General features: G+C 36.7%; 3 protein-coding genes across 3 annotated transcripts; all 3 read right to left on the reverse strand.

The window, feature by feature from the left end:
* Positions 1-1,831: 1,831 nt before the first annotated feature.
* LOC143343536 (uncharacterized) lies at positions 1,832-4,979 on the reverse strand. The gene is made up of 7 exons (XM_076768515.1): positions 4,767-4,979; positions 3,882-3,976; positions 3,632-3,805; positions 3,283-3,500; positions 2,986-3,203; positions 2,202-2,452; positions 1,832-2,069 (listed from the first exon to the last, which is right to left on the reverse strand). Exons 1-7 carry the CDS (start codon positions 4,977-4,979, stop codon positions 1,832-1,834), a joined length of 1,407 nt encoding a protein of 468 aa, XP_076624630.1.
* A 443-nt stretch (positions 4,980-5,422) lies between these two features.
* Positions 5,423-7,786, reverse strand: LOC143343538 (uncharacterized). Its single transcript, XM_076768516.1, has 7 exons — positions 7,574-7,786; positions 7,210-7,304; positions 6,957-7,133; positions 6,593-6,810; positions 6,271-6,482; positions 5,742-5,992; positions 5,423-5,630 (listed from the first exon to the last, which is right to left on the reverse strand). The coding sequence occupies exons 1-7, from the start codon at positions 7,784-7,786 to the stop codon at positions 5,423-5,425; spliced, it is 1,374 nt and encodes a 457-aa protein (XP_076624631.1).
* Positions 7,787-15,278: 7,492 nt separating this feature from the next.
* Positions 15,279-17,878, reverse strand: LOC143343794 (glutamate receptor ionotropic, kainate glr-3-like). The gene is made up of 6 exons (XM_076769035.1): positions 17,810-17,878; positions 17,454-17,627; positions 16,371-16,609; positions 16,064-16,281; positions 15,607-15,866; positions 15,279-15,497 (listed from the first exon to the last, which is right to left on the reverse strand). Exons 1-6 carry the CDS (start codon positions 17,833-17,835, stop codon positions 15,284-15,286), a joined length of 1,131 nt encoding a protein of 376 aa, XP_076625150.1. The 5' UTR covers positions 17,836-17,878; the 3' UTR covers positions 15,279-15,283.
* Between the last annotated feature and the right edge of the window lie 1,001 nt (positions 17,879-18,879).

Below are 18,879 nucleotides of genomic sequence, written 5' to 3' on the forward strand. Positions count from 1 at the left end.
TATAAATAAATTTAGTATTTTTAATATTTTTATACTCATACTAAAATTTAAATTACGTTACATTTTCTGTGTATGACGTAAATTTATTTGATTTAGTATTACAAATAAAAGGTAATTTAATTCTCCTTCTCCTATATTTCATCAAAATTTTTAAAAGTAAAATATTATCTTCCTTTCGATGTCATCATAATTATATTCGTTTAAATAGTGTAAAAGTGCGAGCAATTTCTGTTATATTTATTAGAGATGACTAGAATTGCGACTTGCGAATCACAAATCATTTGATCACGTTCTTTCCAACGTGATTGGTTGTGTCGTATATTATACATGTGTATGTGGCTTAATAATTTGAGCGGGAGCGGAAGTCTCCCTCCATTGGTTGCCCGGCATGCTAGTTTGTCGTCTGGCAACAGTGCACTGTACTTCCTCCCTCTTCCCTCTCGTCATTCGTTCGATTCGTTGTGTAGAGTGCCGTGATTCGCAACTCGTAAAGAGGTTTCTCGCTGATTTTACGAATATTTGGTGTGTATTCTTTATCTATTGTCATCTAATTGGCTTTTTTGACACTTGCATTGAATATTAATATTCTCTTACTCGTAAATTTGTTCTGCTTCGAGAAAAAAGTTGCATCAGTTTCACGTGTCCTTTCGTCCTCCATTCGATGCTCTCTAAATTAAATTACAATCCTTTGTCAGACATTTCAATTTAAGTTGTTGCTTATTTATAGTACGGCTATGTTTGTTTCAGTAAATGTGTTTTAATATTGTTAGTTTTTTTTTTGTTACAGGACCTCGATGAAAATTTGAATGCAGCGTCACACCATAGACGCCATGGAAGCCGTGGACGCCATTGAACAATTCAAATAGAGTTGCATCGACACGGTGAGAACGTTTTTTTAATTTATGGAATCAAAGCAATTGACATATGTGCACATATTTTTACCGATTTTTTTATTAAAGTATTTGGTCAGTATTAAGAATAAAAACCAATATTTTTCGTACACTTCGATGTATTTAATAAATATAAATGATTTCGTTAGATGTTTATAAAAAGGTCGGTTCCAACAAATGTTTCATTTTTACGACAGTCAGTAAAAAATTTTGTGAAGTATTAGAAAGATTAGAAATTATTGTAAAAACTGATTGTAATATATTTTTTCCGAAACAGAATCTGTTTGGGTCCATAGAACTGACTAGTAAGGGGAACTATTGCACTACTGTATCGCATTCTACGATTGGTAAGTTGCATAACATTGTTTGTTCTTTTGGCCACTTGCAATGGCATGGACAGAGATGGGTAAAATTATATTCTGATAATTGATAAGAAATAAATCGATTGTATAGCGACATTTTATAACATTTATTTCATTGAACAGTTTAATTTTTATTTTTATTCATATGAAATGCCAGTATTTTCTTTTGCTAAACTTGATGGATGGCTAAGGTTTGCATTAACACATTTTCTTGGACAAATTTTACCATTTTTTCAATTTCATGTAGATATTTATCATAATTGTAAAAAATCTATATTATATATGCATTGCTTAGATTTTTAATTTTATATTAGATTAAAGGTTAAAGGTCAAATAATGTGCTACAAAGAATACATGTGTACATTCAGTAATCAAATTATTCATAACAAATGGTAGGCACATATTCTGATCAACTGGAAGTTATCTCGTTTTTCTCAATTCTTTTTCCAAAGTTGGATTATTAATTCACGTTTTGATAATACATTGAGAGGTAGCATGTAGTAATTATAAACCAGATTTAAAAAAAAAAAATTGAGTATGGCTGCCTAATATTACAGATAAATGCAACAGTAATATTTGTTAAATGCAACAGTTTTGTTTAACACAACAATTTCGTGTAACACAAAATGTTAGGACTTCAAATATGAAGATTATAAAAGAGATCAGCGCTCCATAACCGAATATTAAGATAATTAGATACACTTGTTCAAAAATAATTGCCTCTGCTTCATCTGACACTGTTTCTTCAACGTTTTTTGATTCTATCCAAACATCTTTTATTCTCTTTATGATACCAACTTCATGGAACTTGATAATCCTGTGCAAGAAATATTACAAAAGAAAAGGTATTCCATCCTTATATTCAAAAAGCAAGCTTGTACTACTTATTATATTTTTTAATCTCAGCAACGTTTGCGTTGTCTCAATTTAATTTATTAAAATTACGTACCCCTTGTCGATTGTTCTTTTGTAAGTGAAATTCCATGCAATCCCGGAAACTATATCCATTTGATGTAAGGCCATTCCTACTTCGTTTAGTTTGCAGATATATTGACCGCTAGCCTTTTTCATATCGTCCGTTTCTGTCATTGCATATAATTTTTTCCCCGAGCATAACGTTTCATGCATTTCTTTAGTAGTGTCGTAACTTCTGTGTCGATTTAGTATACGTACTGTGCGATATGGTTCGCCCCCAAAATACTAAAAACGTAATGGTATGAACAAGTATAGTAGTGCATACATAAGTGACCAAGCTCGGGACCGGCCGCGGTCATTTATGTGGGCATGGTTACTTCTCAGAATTCAACGGAGATAAAGAAAGAGGATAAGTGCGAGTGAGATACAATAGCAGACACTCGAAACCATATACAGTGTTCGGCCACCTCTGGGAAAAATTTGAATGAGAGATTCTAGAGGCCAAAATAAAACGAAAATCAAGAATACTAATTTGTTGATGGGGGCTTCGTTAAAAAGTTATTAACGTTTAAAGTTTCGTCCGTACTGAATTTTTTTCTGGAAAGTGGGTAGGATTTCGGGGGTAGGTCTATTCACCAAAAATTATTGTAACTGACCCCTGCAACTAAAAATAATTTTTTTTGAACGATTTGAAATATTTTAATTTCGTCGAAAAATTTCAGCACCTATGTGGGCAAAAATCCGATCACTTATGTGGGCACTACTGTATACCGTTCTTATCTTGAAACGATAAACCTTTGTATTATTCATTTTTGTACCTTAAACAACATATCTCCATAAGTTCCTTCTTCAGTGACAATATCGTATGGAGTATCCGATAATAAGGATTCTACGTCATGAAAAGGGGGCGTCGTGTTTGTTTGCGTCAAGTAGCTTATTAAAAGTGCACCGAAAGCTGTTCTCACTAGAAACGAAAATAGGCCCAACCATAATTCCACGATCTTCGAACTTCTGCTTGAAACACTTAATACGAAACCTGCCAGATTAAAGTATTCTCTTTAAATCGTTATTTAATAGATTTCATTAGCATTTTGTGAAAGTTCGTTTTTCCTTACTTTGACCGCAGATCACGCCAAAATTGTAGAAGAGGTGGTCGTTGAAGGTCACGTTCGACTTCGTTTGCCTGAAGTTTGAATCCATCGTTTGTGTTAGATAGCTAGAAAAGCTCAGTAAACAATACGTTGCCAAAATCGCGTACCAGACGTTCGGGGAGAATACTCTCACCATCCATGTACGAATGTATTTTATATTTAGCGGAATGTACATATGCAAGCTGAATGAAAATTATATAGAACGTTATTCAACTCTGTTTTTATCTAACAATAAGTGCCATATTTAATTAAATAAAAGTCACGAACGAATCACAGTATAATAACTTCTGATAAAAGGCTAGTTTCAACCCGCCTGGTTTTCCATAAAGGGTGGGAAAACTGAGCAGCCCGAAGCCGTTTGAGGTGAGTTTCCAGCCTCGGTATCACGTCTGTTTCATTAAATTGTATCGTTTTCAACAAACCGGGCATGAACGTTTTTCCCAGTGTATGCCCCAAAGTTGGTACTTCACTGATTATTGGCTTCAACCTAAACCGATTATAATTTACACATTTCAAACCTCCGCCTTCGAATAGTTTTTATTTCAGTAAGTGTTGTTTATTACGTGAAATTTAGAAATTCCGACATGGTGTTCCATATTTCGCCGGTGGCTCCAGAAACTCTCGTTCCATTATTTTCTGTATTGATGATATTTTTTATCTGAAAACTCGATCCCATGATGTTGAAATTTTAATTTTTAAATGTTTTCTAAGTTCCCAATGACGAGTTAGCTTGTTAGAAAAGGTTAAACAGGTGTGTCTCGAGGAATATAAAAGGCTAGTATTAAGTTATAAAGAATAAATTACTATACTGGGTATTCGGCGACCACTGGAAAAAATTTTAGTGGGAGATTCTGGAGGTCGAAATAAGACGAAAATCAAGAATGCCAATTTGTTGATTGAGACTTCGTTATAAAGTTATTAACGTTTAAAGTTCTGCCTGTAGAAGACTGAACTGCACAGGTTGGTCCTAGTGGTTCTCATTCAGAAAACTGTAAGGCTGTCGACGAATCAGTAAGTAGATTTTTTCATGCAGAGTGAGAACTACTATCGCATACACGCAGCTGTACGCAGATTGCCGTTCTACAGTCGGAACTTTAAACGTTAATAACTTTTTAACGAAGTCTCAATCAACAAATTGGTATTCTTGATTTTCGTTTCATTTTGGCTTCTAGAAGCTCTCATTAAAATTTTTCCCAGAGGTGGCCGAACACCCTGTATAAATTAAATTCATAAATGAATGTAAGAATAAGTTAGTAGCCACGTCTTATGATTGTAATAAATAAAACCACCACTTATACTGAATCTTAATCGTGTTACGTGATAATTAGAACGAAGAACGAAAATATCGAGCAGTCATAAATTCACAGAACACAGTCAATAATAAAATGACTTAATCTTCAGTAGACCAGAGAAATAGTATATTTCGGATATGATTGATATTATTGTACCTCGTAATAAGTGAGTCTGATAACGTTCCCTTGAAAGTTGTGCGTCTCGATTTCTAGACTTCGGTTCAATAGCTCCTGATTCATCGTCGCGAAGACAGGAATACTGAAGATCGGCACGAAATCTTCGGTTTTCTTGTCCCATATTACACCGTTCACGGATTGAACCGATCTCAGTGTTACGTGAATCATCATAAGCAACAGTAACTTTCTCATGAAATAGAGATGTTTTAGACTTTCGAGTTAAGAGAGACGTGCTTAGTAGCGACTGGTTTTGCATTAACAAAGGTACCAAACAATGTTCGTTTAAATAAACGTTTGTATCTGTGATTCTATTGCAATTATCGCAATATCTTGCTTTTTAATGTAACACGAATACAGTGATATCGATCTTACGTTTCCCTTTTATCTTTTATATGTAGTTGCATTTCCATATATCCGTGACATCAATTAACGTGTACTAAGGGTTGCACGATAATGTAACTAGATTGGCGTTAATGATGCCACGAATGATTTTAACGCAGCTTAGATTATATCATAGTGGTCATCTAAAGAAGTTGATGGAACAGACTATTCATCAATTTTTTGCAAAGTCTCAGAAATGATAGTGCTACAAACGAGTAGACAAATATTTTATATTAGTGTGGATATATATTTTATTAATTGCAATAGTGAAATATCACGATTTCAAATATGAAAATTATAAAGGAGATCATCACTCCGCAGTAGAATGTAGTAATAATTAGATACGTGTGTTTTAGATTAACTGGTTCTATTATGTTTGGTTCATTTTTTCTAGGGTTGTTCATGTCTTTCCAATAAGTCAGTATCTCCTTTATGATACCGCCTTCGTACATCTTTAGTATCCTGCGTAATAGGAATTATACATATGAAATCAACTACAAAATTTCTATGTTTCGCAGAAAAATTATCATACGAGTTATTTTAATTTTAATTTAATTTATTGGAATTATTTACCCAATGTCAATGGATCTTTTGTAAGTGAAATTCCTTGAGATACCGGAAACTATAGGTATTATAGCTATAGGATTTTCTACAGTGTGCAAGGGGCAGATATGTGGATTGCTAGTCAGTGTTACATCCATGGTTTCTAGCATCGCATATAATTTATCGGACGAGCATACCGTTTCGTACAACTCTGTATTAGTTTTAACAATTTTCAATCGATTCATTTCAATTTCTTTTTGGTACGAATTATTGTATAGGAGCTAGAAACGAAATTGTATCGGTAAGTGCATTGGGCCAATAATTGTTCTTACTAGTAGCGCCACTTGCGACGAAACAGTGTTTCATTGTTTCGCCGTTGGCTGCGCTAGTAGTATGGGGGAAAACCATTCTTTGTTCCATTGTACGTAGTATAAAATAATTTACTGTTATCGTTGCCTATAATTACTTTAACTATTTAGAAATGTGTTAAGTTAACTGGTTGGAATGGTACATTTATACTTAGCAGAATATCTTACTTTGCCATTATTTGTTTTTGTACCTGAAATGTGAGAAGAGTTTCGTTTACAGCAACAATATTGTACGAACTATTATTCAATAAGGATTTCAGATCGTGGAAAGGATATGTTGGAATAATTTTAGTCAAGTAGATAATTAAAAGTGCGCTGAAGTATGTCCTTACTAGCAACGAAAATAGGCCCAACCATAATTCCACTATCTTTGAACTTGTGTTCGAACCATTCGGCAGGTAGCCTGTAAAATTAATGTACTCTTTTAAATTGTTATTTAAAAATATTCATTATTTGTATCACTTGCAAATAATTTATAACAACTTATTTATGGAAGTTGTTCTTTTTTCTTACTTTGACTACAGATTAAGCCAAAGTTGTAGAAGAAATGGTCGTGGAAGCTAGCACTTGACTTTGTTTGCGTGATCTTCGAATTTATCGTTTGAGTTAGATAGCTGCAGATGCTCAGCAGAAAATATATTATCAGAATCGCGTACCAAATCTTCCAGGAGAATAATTTTAACATCCATGTAGAAAGGGGTTCCATTCCTCCTTTAATGTATACGTTATAGCTAAACATAAATTATATAGAATGTTAGGCAACAAGTGTAACAAAGTTTCACAATTGGTCGAGGTGGTAGTTATGAGAATAATCACTGTATGGAAGATACAAATTTAATCAATAATGATACTTGATAAAACACTAGTTTGAACTCGCCTGGTTATCCATAAAGGCATAGAAAACTGAACAGCCGCAAGATGGCTTTTGTGAGTTTCTATTCTCGGTATCACGTCTGTTTCATTATTTTCAATAATTTTCAACAACCCAGTCATGTATATGCCACTATCTCTTTGATATCCTAAAATAGCGTCTTCAACGAGAGTTGGCTTCAATCTAAAACGATTATAATTTACGCATTTCAAACCTCTTCCCTTGAATAATTTTTATTTCAATAAGTGTTGCTTATTACGTGAAATTTAGTAATTCCGACAAGGTGTTCCAAATGGCACCGATGGCTCCAGTAATTTCCCTCCCGTTATTTTTCTTGTTGATCAAGTTTTTTATCTGAAAATACGAAGAATTACGAATTCAATTTTATACTGATTTATTTCAAATCAATACAGGTACAGACGCGAATAAATATTGGCGATTTAGTGTAATAAGGGTGAAGAGTATTGAAAATGATCGTAATTCAACAAGGAAGAACAAAAATATACATACTACAAACGATAGTGTTGCAAATAGCGTCAATGTCCATTTTACAATAATGTTTTTGCGCGGTCATAAATTCACGTAACATAGTCAATAAAACAGAGTTTATTTATTTTCTTCACCTCGAAATAAGTGAGTCTGATAACGTTCCCTTGAAAGTTGTGCGTCTCCATTTCTCGACTTCGGTTCAATAGCTCCTGATTCATCGTCGCGAAGACAGGAATACTGAAGATCGGCACGAAATCGTTGATCTTTTTGTCCCATATTACACCGTTCACGGATTGAACAGGTCTTGTGACTACGTGAATCACCGCAACTAACAGTAATTCTTTCATGAAGCGAAGAGTTTTCAGATTTTTTAACTGGAAGAAGCGTCACTGGTAGAGTCTGGTCTCGTATTAACAAAGCTATCAAACGCAATTCTGTTGAGATTATCACGTTACCTTGCGTTTTAACGCGACACGAATATCCTGACATCGATATCCCCTTATATTTTTATCTATCATACATGTTGGGGATAGTATTTCCGCGTTCCTGTGATATCAGCTAATCGGTACTATAGGCTGAAAAATTTGGATTGGGAAAGTCACAAGGCAAAATTAAATACCATCGAACGATGAATGTAATTTTATTCAGTTCACTCCAGCATTAACAAATTTCTATCGTCTCTCTACTCTGTATTTATGCAGCAGTTTCAGCGAAGTTTCGCCATCGATTGCGTACGCAAAGTTGCACACCATTATAGGTATTTAAACAACATTACGAATAATCGCGCAATCTTACTGCATTTTAAAGGCACTGCCTTAGGATGTTTTAAAGGGTTTAACGAACACGCAACGCAGTCCCCAATTACAACGATATGCATCTTATTTCTTTGTTGAGTTAGCACGCTATGAGCTTATCCGGGTATCTATGGTTCGACAAATGAAAGATTCCATTTGGTTAAGTGCAGTGGTTTCCGGAGATCCCCCACTCTATGACCTCTAGCCATTATAGTAATGAAGAAAATGTTTTATATTTATTGAAAACGACAATTGGAAATGCTTTCATCGCTGGAAAATGTGATTTAAGAGATAACTTTGAGATTTCGATTTGATTATTATTATTTCTTGTCAAGCAAAGTGCTACAAAAAAAACCTGTGAAATTTTCCATTAAATGTTACACGAATATTGTTAGTTATTATAATTAAACATAAACGTCTCAAACACGAGGGTTGCGAAGGAGATCAGCACCGCACCGCCGCATATGTAGAAAACTAAATAGAGTTTGTTTATAACAAGTGGTTCCGCATCCAACAGTGGAGCTTCTTCATTGTAACTCGTTCTTGTCCAATAATGCTTAAATCGCTGTATGATGCCGACTTCGTGCATCTTGATTATCCTGTGCAATAAAAATAACATACTTGAATAAAAACAGATAGGAAAATTCAAATATTTTGTAAATTACTCACCCCATGTCAATGGATCTTTTGTAAGTGAAGTTCCTTGAAATGGCGGAAACTATAGACAAATGGTTTATAGGAAGTCCGAAAGTACTTATTTCGCAGAAATCTAACCCGGCAAACTGTTTCAAGTCTTCGCCCTCCAACATGGCGTACGGTTTTTTCGTCGAGCATAACATTTTGTACATCTCTTCCCGATTATCGCTGTGCTCAACCCGTTTCATTTCACGGTACTTTATATATTTACCATCGTTACGGAACTAAAAACGAAATGGTATCAGTACGTACTTGCAAGGAGAGTTCTTGATGCAGCATTGTGTATGTTCGTACCTGAAATCTCATACCATGCAGAGAGCCTTTCGACATAAGGAGAATGTACGATGTACGATTGAATATGGATTCGAAACTGTCGATGAGAGGGGGACTGTTGTGAAGTTGTGTCATGTAAACTACCAGAAGCGCGCCAAAAGCTGTTCTCAGTAGACAAGAAAATAGACCTAACCATAATTCCACGATCTTGGAACTTTTGCTTAAACCAGTTGGCATGTAGCCTGTAAGTGATATATTCCTTTAAACCTTTATTTGTTAATTCGTTTCAACGTGTTTTAATTTCTTTTTTTTTTCTTACTTTGACCGCAGATTATGCCAAAGTTATAGAAGAGATGATCGTGGAGGGTCGCTGTCGTCACGGACATTGTTTCCGGAGTCTTCGAATTCATCGTTTGGGCTAGGTAGTTGGAGAAGCTTAGAAGAAAATACGTCATAAGAGTCGCGATCCAGACTTTTTGGGAAAATAATTTCAGCATCCATGTCAAAACGTGTTCCTTCTCTTTTCGAATGGTCAGTTGATAACTGAATGCAAATTATACAAGTTGTTACACAACGAGCGCCAATCGATTAAGGGTACAAACGAATCGCGATCCGTCGCGTGTAAATCTTTAAAACATTTTTAATTTCGACTTGCTTGATTCGCCATAAAGGGACCGAAAACTGGGCTGCATCGAGTCGATCTTTGGTGGCTTCCACCCTCGGTATCACATCAGTTTCATTATTAAGAATAACCTTCAACAAACCATCGGTGAATGTACCATTATCGTGTCTAAATCCCAGAGTGCGTGTTTCGATTACAGTTGGCTTCAATCTGAAACGAACCTAATTGAAACATCTACGTCCTCGATAATCGAGTAATTTTAGTTTCAGTAAATGATGCACTTTACGTGAAATTTAGGTATTCTGCCAAAGTGTTCCAAATGTCACCGATTGCTCCCGTAATCTTCGTTTCGTTCCCGGTAATGATAACGTTAGGCACCTTGTAGATATAGAAATCCCCGTGAATGTTAATTTTAAAAAAACAAGGAATGAGAATACCAATTTGGCTGAACATTTTTACCTTGAAATAAGAGAGCCCAATTACTTTCCCCTGGAAGTTGTACGTCTCTTTCTCTCGACTCCGGTTCAGTAGCTCCTGATTCAATGCCGCAAAAGCAGGAATATTATAAATCGACACGAAATCCTTGCTCTTTTTATCCCATATTATACCGTTCATGGATTGAACAGGTCTTGTGATTACGTGAATCACCACAAGTAACAGTAATTTCCTCATGGAGCTATCTAAGAGGAGTCTTCGGGTCTGGTCCTGGCTTTACAATGCCATGGAGAATCATATTCGCTGAAATCAACGGTTATTTTATTACAGCGATTCTTTCCAGATTATCAATATATTTTACGTTTCAATGCAACACAATTATAACGATATCGATCATCCCTTTCGTGTTTGCCTATTATATGTGGCCATTAGGGTGTACGGTTTCCAAGTAACCGAGTTGTCAGTTGACCAGTATTAAGGATTGCAAAACAATTCGATTTGAGGTGATGCTAATATTACCAAAAAGGTTTTCAACGTGGCTTGTATCTTATATAGCATTTATGTAAAATGGGGGCATGAGGCTGGAGTGGGACTTCCTGGCTTTGGTCAGGTCGAAAACCCCGATCGAGCTGATGTTCTCCTATATCTGGGCTATTATCTCGATAGTAGCCCGGTGCAGAGAATTTCGGCGAAGTTGGCGGGCCCAATCTGGTCAAATCCACTCACCTCACCTCCACGTGGGGCCCCTGGGACTTTGTACCGACTTGTTCGGTTCAGGGTGCGAAAGAGTGAGTGGTAAACGAGTAAGGAGTAAGATTTCAGAGAAAACGTTTTTACAGGCAATTGTACGTGGATTCATGGATGGCCCAAGTGATATGGAATACTGTGAGAGGACTGACAATTCTGACAATGAGCCATGATGGTCCGCATTAGATGTGTGGAGTTAGAGGGTAGATATAACTAAAAAGATTTCATGATTTTTAGATTTTATTAGAACTGATCCAAGTATCAGCGGTATACTTTAAGCCTAGTTTGTAAGATTTTAATCACAATTGCGTGGTATTACATATTTATCCATTTTGAATAATTCTGACTGGCGGCTAGCTTCTCTAGATAGTATTTAAGAGCGTTCAATAATTATATAGTGCATTATTATAGCACCACTCAATTTTCTTAACGTTTCAAACGTTTAATATACTAATCAGTTTAGTAAATCTAATTTTTTAAAACAGGTGTTGGTATGAAAGAGAGAGGCTAGGATTGATTTAGTGTCGAAATAAGCAGTTTACTTTAAGAATATACAAACGTGTACATACTATAAGTCATTTACTAATATAACATTGAATATTTATGTGTTTGTGATTTCCCTATGATTCCTATTGTGTTTGTTACATCCAAACCAGATTTTGTTTGGTTGTCCTTTTTTTTTATAGGAACCATAGGCTATTTAATTTGAAACTATTCACTGAATTAGATTGATAGGAAAACAGCTTTAGTGTCCCCTAAGCGATTCCCAACCACCCTCCATTAATAAAGATCTTCTGTGACCAATGATCGTTGGTCGAAGAAGAAACAAACGAAAGTGCAACCAATGTAAGATGCACAACCAACGAAGAGAGTTGAAAGAATTTTCAAAAGAATTTGTCTTCAAATAAAAATAACCTGCCTAATATAATGGTTAACCAAACACCTGCCTAACTATAAATCTAAATTCGTTTATTATATCAAGAAACAATTCTAAATTCGCAGCCATTAGCTCGGTGTCACCCACGAAGAATAACTTTTCTATCGTGGGTGACACCGATTACCAGGTCTCACCACGAGGAGGTTGCTGCGAGTGGAGACCCGAAAGGAGATAGATGGAATCCAAGTTCCATCGATCTCCCTTTTACATCCTTAGAAACTAGATTAGTCATATCAAGTAATTATTTTGTTTAAAAGAGGGACGAAGCTAAATCGTGGGTGACGCGACGCGACGCGATACGACGCGATGCACCATGCAATAGTGCAAGGAACGAGAGACGCGAACCGAATAGCGAGGTCAAAAGGGTCAGCTCGTTGCCTCTTGGCAAGTCCGATCGAAGGGGAAGGGAATCGACGCACCCGACACAGGTTCCCCATTTCCCCCAAGCAGCCTGTTGGGAGCCAAATGGACCCAACTCGGGATGTCTGACAGAGAGAGGGATCCTGAGTCGGGGCTACCGTAGACAGGAACAGTCCCTGATCCCCTCTGCGGCCGAAATACCCTTTCCCTTGGATCGTCTTACTAGAGGACGGCAACTGACCCTTCGGACCAGCTAATCGGCCGATCACTTGCTTTCTACATGGAAGCAGTGGTGATCGGAGGGGACGGGAGACGAGTGAAAGAGAAGCTACTTGTTACATAATTACTTGGTAGGACACGCGACTACACTAAGGACTTAAGTCTAAATACCAAGTAATTATTTTGTTTAAAAAGGGATGAAGCTAAATTATGGGAAACGCGACGCGACGCGATGCTGAACCGTGCAGCAGATCTTCGGATCGAATCAACACTACCCTTGGTAGATTGATTTCTATTTCTAGAAATCGATCTATCATTGGCAGGCGACTAGATCTTTCGGACAAACTGGACGGCCGATCACATGTTCCGTTCGACGAAACAGTGGTGACCGAAGCAAGAAACGAGAGAACGAGTCGAGAGAAGCTACTTGTTAAATAATTACTTGGCAATATTGGGAGACGCATACAATAGGGACTTAAAATTAACGTCGAAGCTCAAGTCTAGTCAAGTTGAAGCTAAAATTCGGACGATAGAAGGAAACAAAGTTCCTTGTACCAAGCAATTATGTGATTAAAAAGAGGGATGAAGCTAAATCGTGGGATACGCGACGCGACGCGACGCGATGCTGTACCGTGCAGCTGATCCGAGGATCGAATCTACTGCCCTTGCTAACTCGATCTCAACAAGAAAACAGAGAACTGCAACCCCGAGTCGAGGTCTCCATTTCTCCAACGCAACCCGCCGGGAGCCCGAAGGACCCGACTTAGGCTGTCTGACAAAGAGAGAGTACCTGAAACAGGGTCGACTTCCGCTGGAAGGTATGCGTTTCCGCAGAATACGGAAACTCCACACCTTCCAGCGAAGTGCCGTTTTCCCTCAATCAAGCTTACCAAGGAAAGGCGATTAGATCTTTCGGACCAGATACACGGCCGATCACATATTTCAATCGATGAAACAGCGGTGACCGAAGCTAGGAACGAGGAAACGAGAAAACGAGAAGCTACTTATTGAATAATTGCTTGGTACAGACGCGAAAATATGTACAATAAAGAAATCTTCGACGTTAATTTTAAGATTCGCGACGAAGCTTAAATCTACTCAACTTAGAATTAAATGTCCCTCGGCGGATGTGGCGTACTCCCTCGATGTCCCTGCGAATAATCTGAAACTAAAATTGATACCCATATTAGTGACATACGAAAGGAAATTTAATAAACACCATGCAAACTAGACAAAGCGATGGAATAATTTGTCGTGCTGAATCTATAAGATTCTCGATGTTAGATCTACCTAAGGAAATGTACAAAATTTACGCATGATACAAACAAAGTATTCTCCCTATACTTGCATGACGAGAGATAAAAATTCATGGAATAATGTCGAAGTAAAATAGCCAACGATTACAAAAATTATCTGAAGAACCATACAAACAAAAACGAACAGAAACAAAGATTGAGCAGAATTGAAAATCCAACGATGAAATCAGAGAGTGAAAATACCCAAGACTTAAACAAAATATTTTAGCGAAATAGAACAAGAATAAAAATCTTATTCTAATTAATGACATCAAACAAAACAAACAAAAATGGTATATGATTCGACACAACCATGCCAATTCAAAAAATAAGGCAATAGTAGAAATAAGGGAGGAAAACATAATAACCAAATAAAACCGGACAGTCAAACAACACTGAATTATGTCCAAACAAATAAAATAAATTAGTCAATTTTGTGATAATAATATAAATAAGTAAAGTGGGCTTACTACTTGTTGAGCATTAGTTACCATTACCAAGGAAGCACCAAAGGTCCAGCTGTAACATAAGAAACGATTCGTAATTTAGCAAAAGCGATGGACAGTTCCATAACGTTCAATTGGTATCAAACGACAAAATAGAAGTGGGGAGAGCAATTTTAAATAGTTCTTACCGTTGGTCATCACCGTCCGGCACTGGTCAGCAGTGGTCAGTAGTGGTCAGTAGTCGGATCTCCACTGGTCAGCACTGGTCAGTCCTGGTCAGTCCTGGTCACTCCTGGTCCCCCAGTGGTCAGCACTCCACGAATGGCCTGACTTCGGCCCGCGAGACCCGGCCCCCCTGGATGCTCCAGGGGTACTGAAGAATTTGTCCAGCGGTAGTCTTCGTGTGGGGAAGTCGAAGAGTGGGGAGACAGTGTCAACGTGAAGAGTTAAGAACCGCTTGGTCTAGAGAAAAACGCTATTTCGATTGGTCCCACCTCTTGACTATTTCTGGATCTTCACTGGACCGCTGACCTGATGGTGGTCAACCTCACTATTGACCAGCAGTGACCATAAGCTAGTCATTGTTGATCATCGACCCATTAAAACCATTACGAAGATTAAAGCCTTCTTACGAGGATCCCCTTACAATTTGACGCATGATTTTTTGTTCCACTTTAGAAGAGTGTATCTCATGTTATAAAACACTCATAGTACTAATTTCGGTTCATTGTTTTGATAAGTGGAGGGATTGCCATTTATCAACCAGTGAAGTTGAAGAAGAGCCCCTCTACTGAGCAACTATCGAGGTTCTAATGTATGCTGCAGAATTTATTCGCGATTCCAAACTCTTCCGTTAATGTTTCTCAAATTAAAAAGAATAAACAAAGAGGGGTATAAAATTGGAGTTGCAATTGTTCTCTGGCGTATCAATTTATTAACGTAATTCTTAATTAGTTATCAAATCGTAACAGTAAAATGTTAAAAGTAACATGTTTAAAACATTCTCCGTCGGTATAGTATTCATTTACGTTTATTTTGACAATAGAATACGATATTTTCAAGAAGAAGTATAACGAGAGACATTGCAGTACCTATGCAAGGTATACAGAGAATCAAATAAACTTGTTCCATATCGATCGTTTTGAAGGGAATTTTATTTTCATACTTGATCTTATACACAAACCAGCGATCTTTTAGAGCGTCTATCAGGCCAACTTCGTGGAACTTCAACAATCTGGAAAAAATAATTAGATATGAAGTAAACTTCTTCTCTGAAGCTAATTTTGATATTTAGTCTAGTTCCAATTGGAATTAATTCTTGAATCGATTGATCGTATACTTACGATATATTTATAATTTTCTTATATGGAAAACGTTTCGTTAGGCCAAATCCAATCCAAGTATGAAAGTAACTTTTTCCTACTGGTATTACTGGACAGATACGTCTTCTTTTTATATAATACTTGTCCTGGTTTTCTAGCATCGCGAATTTCTTCTTTTTGTCGCAAACCTTTCGATACATCGTGCTCGTTGTATCCACGATTTGAAAACGATTCGTGAGGTCGTATCGTTTAGGCAATCTCTTCGATAGATGAACGCGTTTCTAAAATTTTGTCATTCTCTTGGAAGTTTTGAAACGGAACAAGCAGGGTATCAGTATTACTGAAATACTTATTTTAGAATTATTTTAGGGAGATTTATATTTTACTCGATTAATGTTTTGATAAACATTCGAATGTGTAGACGTTGAACGAATTAATTATTGCAAGCATTACGTTACTGTAAAATCATTCCAAGTACCTCCACAAACTCGTAAATCATTGATCCTCTAAAAACCAAAACATCGTACTTCGTTTTATTTATTAAAGTGTCTAGATTGTTGAATGGGAGTGTCACGATCCGATTCGCCATTTGGTAAATAAGATTCGAGCTGAAACTCAAAAGAATCAACCAGGCAAATGTACTCTTCGATATCGACAATATCTTGTTCTGATCGTAAAGAGCGTCTGGAACGTAACCTAAAAGAATCACCAGTAATGAATCTACATAATTAATATTTTTGTTACATTTAAAAAATATGTAGATTGACTTTTTGTGATTAGGGTACCTTGACCACACATTATGGAATGCGTATAAAAGACATGGTCATTGAAAGTGAAGTATTTTGTCTTTTGTTTTCGAGTTTTATTCTTTTTAGAATTTCGATACTGTTTGGTCTGGAGAATGTATCCACCCAGGCTGAGTATTAAAATTAGTAATACGAGGGCGTACCAAACGTGCCGCTCGAATATTGTAAATATCCACTTGTTATCGTGTTTGAGTTCCGGCTGTATGTACAATCGGTATCTGTGTAATGTTTATTGATTGAATAGTGTATAATCATACTTTACTCATGATGAAACAAATATTTTATGTCGAGAAGAATTCGGGTTGATCGTGTGTAAAATTTACGACAAGGTAGACTTGATTTTTATATTACATACGTCTGTTGTTTTGAACTGTAGATAGTAAATAGATGCCTGTATTGCATGATATGCCTACATAGGCTATAACATAAATGCCCGATGGTCTTTCAAAAGAAGGTGAATAGAAAGAAAGGTAAACAGGGTACTTTCACAGCCTCACCCAGTCATAAATTTTGCATATAATTAGCTTAACGAATACCCCCCTCGTGCCATAGAGATTCGGGACCTTCGCGTTAAGATACGTAAATACAGAATTTCGAGGCAGGTAGCTGTTTACGTCCTCTCTAGAGTCGAATGAAATATTCAGTTAGTCTTATTTCGGCAGTGAAACCGCGAAGAGCTCTCTCGATAGTTGTGTACTGTGGCTTTATCGTGTTACGTTTAAATTCGAGTAGTTTTTTGCGAAAATACAATTTATCGATATGTGGGAGTTTTCTTTTTAACGCAAAGTTGTTTAGTAAAAGTATTTAAAACCTTAAAGTGCAATGAGTACGTAAAAGTGATTAGAATCGATCGAATAAGTTAAATGGTATTCTAATGTAAATGTGCGACGCCATTGCATACAGCTGCACGCGCAGTCGTCTGTGGTTTGAACAGCCCGCTGTAAAACGTAGCTTCAGACTGCAAAGTGGTAAGAGACTTTCATTTCTTTTGAAATCGGGTTCAGTTCCACAGGCGTTGCCACTTGTATTTCGATAATTATTTAGAAGCAACAAATGACTTACTTAGTCCGCCAAACAGGCGTTGTATACTCTAACAAATCCATACGATCCGCGTAGTATCCTGTTCGCAGTATTACTTGCGTTTCATTCCGATCGATCAACCCCATTAGACCGTTGTAGCTTCCGTTGTCCAAGCGCATTCCAAAATCATTTTTGTCGTGCCTTACTGGAAGCAATCTGAGTAAATGTGTCGAGGGACTCGAGTTACATCTTAATAAAGATTTTCATTTTATTAGGAATAAAATATAAGGTTTAAAAGAAATAGAAGGGTACTCCATATTTTTCAAATCAAAATAATTTACAAATGAACATTTTGTTACGTGCTACTGTCGAAATTTATGCTACAGCTACGAACGTACGTAAATTTCAGATGATCTGCAAGCATGTTCCATATTTCCCCGCATATTCCAGTCACCTTTCTGTCGTTCTCATAAAACCTAACGAAATCTCCGTCCTAAGAATAACGATGAAGTATGGTTGAGTGCCATCGAACGATGCCCCACATTTACAGTCAGTCGTAAAAGTATTCGTACTGTACCATTCCTAGACTTTATATAGTTGATATTTTTAGAACAAATGTTAAGGAAATCTCGTAACCTTTTACAAATTCCCAATTTCTTTACTGGTACATTCGTCATTTAATATCTTAAACCTCAAAGGGAATTAAATTCTACGTAAAAGAGTGAATTTTTCTTAAAAGATTGTAGATAAATATTCTGTATATTTTTATTTATAAGGATATTATAACATTTATTTAAAAAAATATCAACCATCCGACCAGTTTGAACATTACGAGTACTTCTGTGTCTCACTGTACGGGCAATTCGTATGCACGAAAGGTTTCGGCTTAAACCTGGTAGTATGCCACTTTCAGAACTTTCCCGCTGATATTTCTCTCATCGAAATCTTGTTTCCTGGTAAGCGCTTGTTCCCCTAAAGTGGCGAATATCGGAACACCGAACAGGCTTACGAAATCCTGTCGATCCTTGTCCCAAATCAAACTTCGATCCACTTCACATTGCACGCGTGCATAACGAAACAATACGATGAAAACGATCGCGAGCATCGTCTGCTATTCGTTTCCAGTATTCTGGACAAATTGCGTTGCACGGTACCGGCTTCGATATTAATGTGCACGTGCCATTATTAAACTACGATCGTTCAGCAAAGATAAAACGCAGAAAATTGCAATTTGATGAGTTTTGTTTATCGATTGTCGAGCAAACGCGAGTCGTTTTAGCTAAGAGATTACCCCGGGTGTTTTTTATGCGTGCATATCCGATGTGATGTGGCGGGAAACTCGTTAAATCTTTAAGAAACTGAGTTAATATTTAGATCTCTCATCATTGTCTTAAATATAAAAATATGAAAAGAAGCTACTTAATTGAAGAATATCAATCTCTTGATTGAAGTAAAATCTTTTTCAAGG

The sequence above is a fragment of the Colletes latitarsis genome, chromosome 7, assembly GCF_051014445.1.
Source record: "Colletes latitarsis isolate SP2378_abdomen chromosome 7, iyColLati1, whole genome shotgun sequence".
NCBI lineage: Eukaryota > Metazoa > Arthropoda > Insecta > Hymenoptera > Colletidae > Colletes > Colletes latitarsis.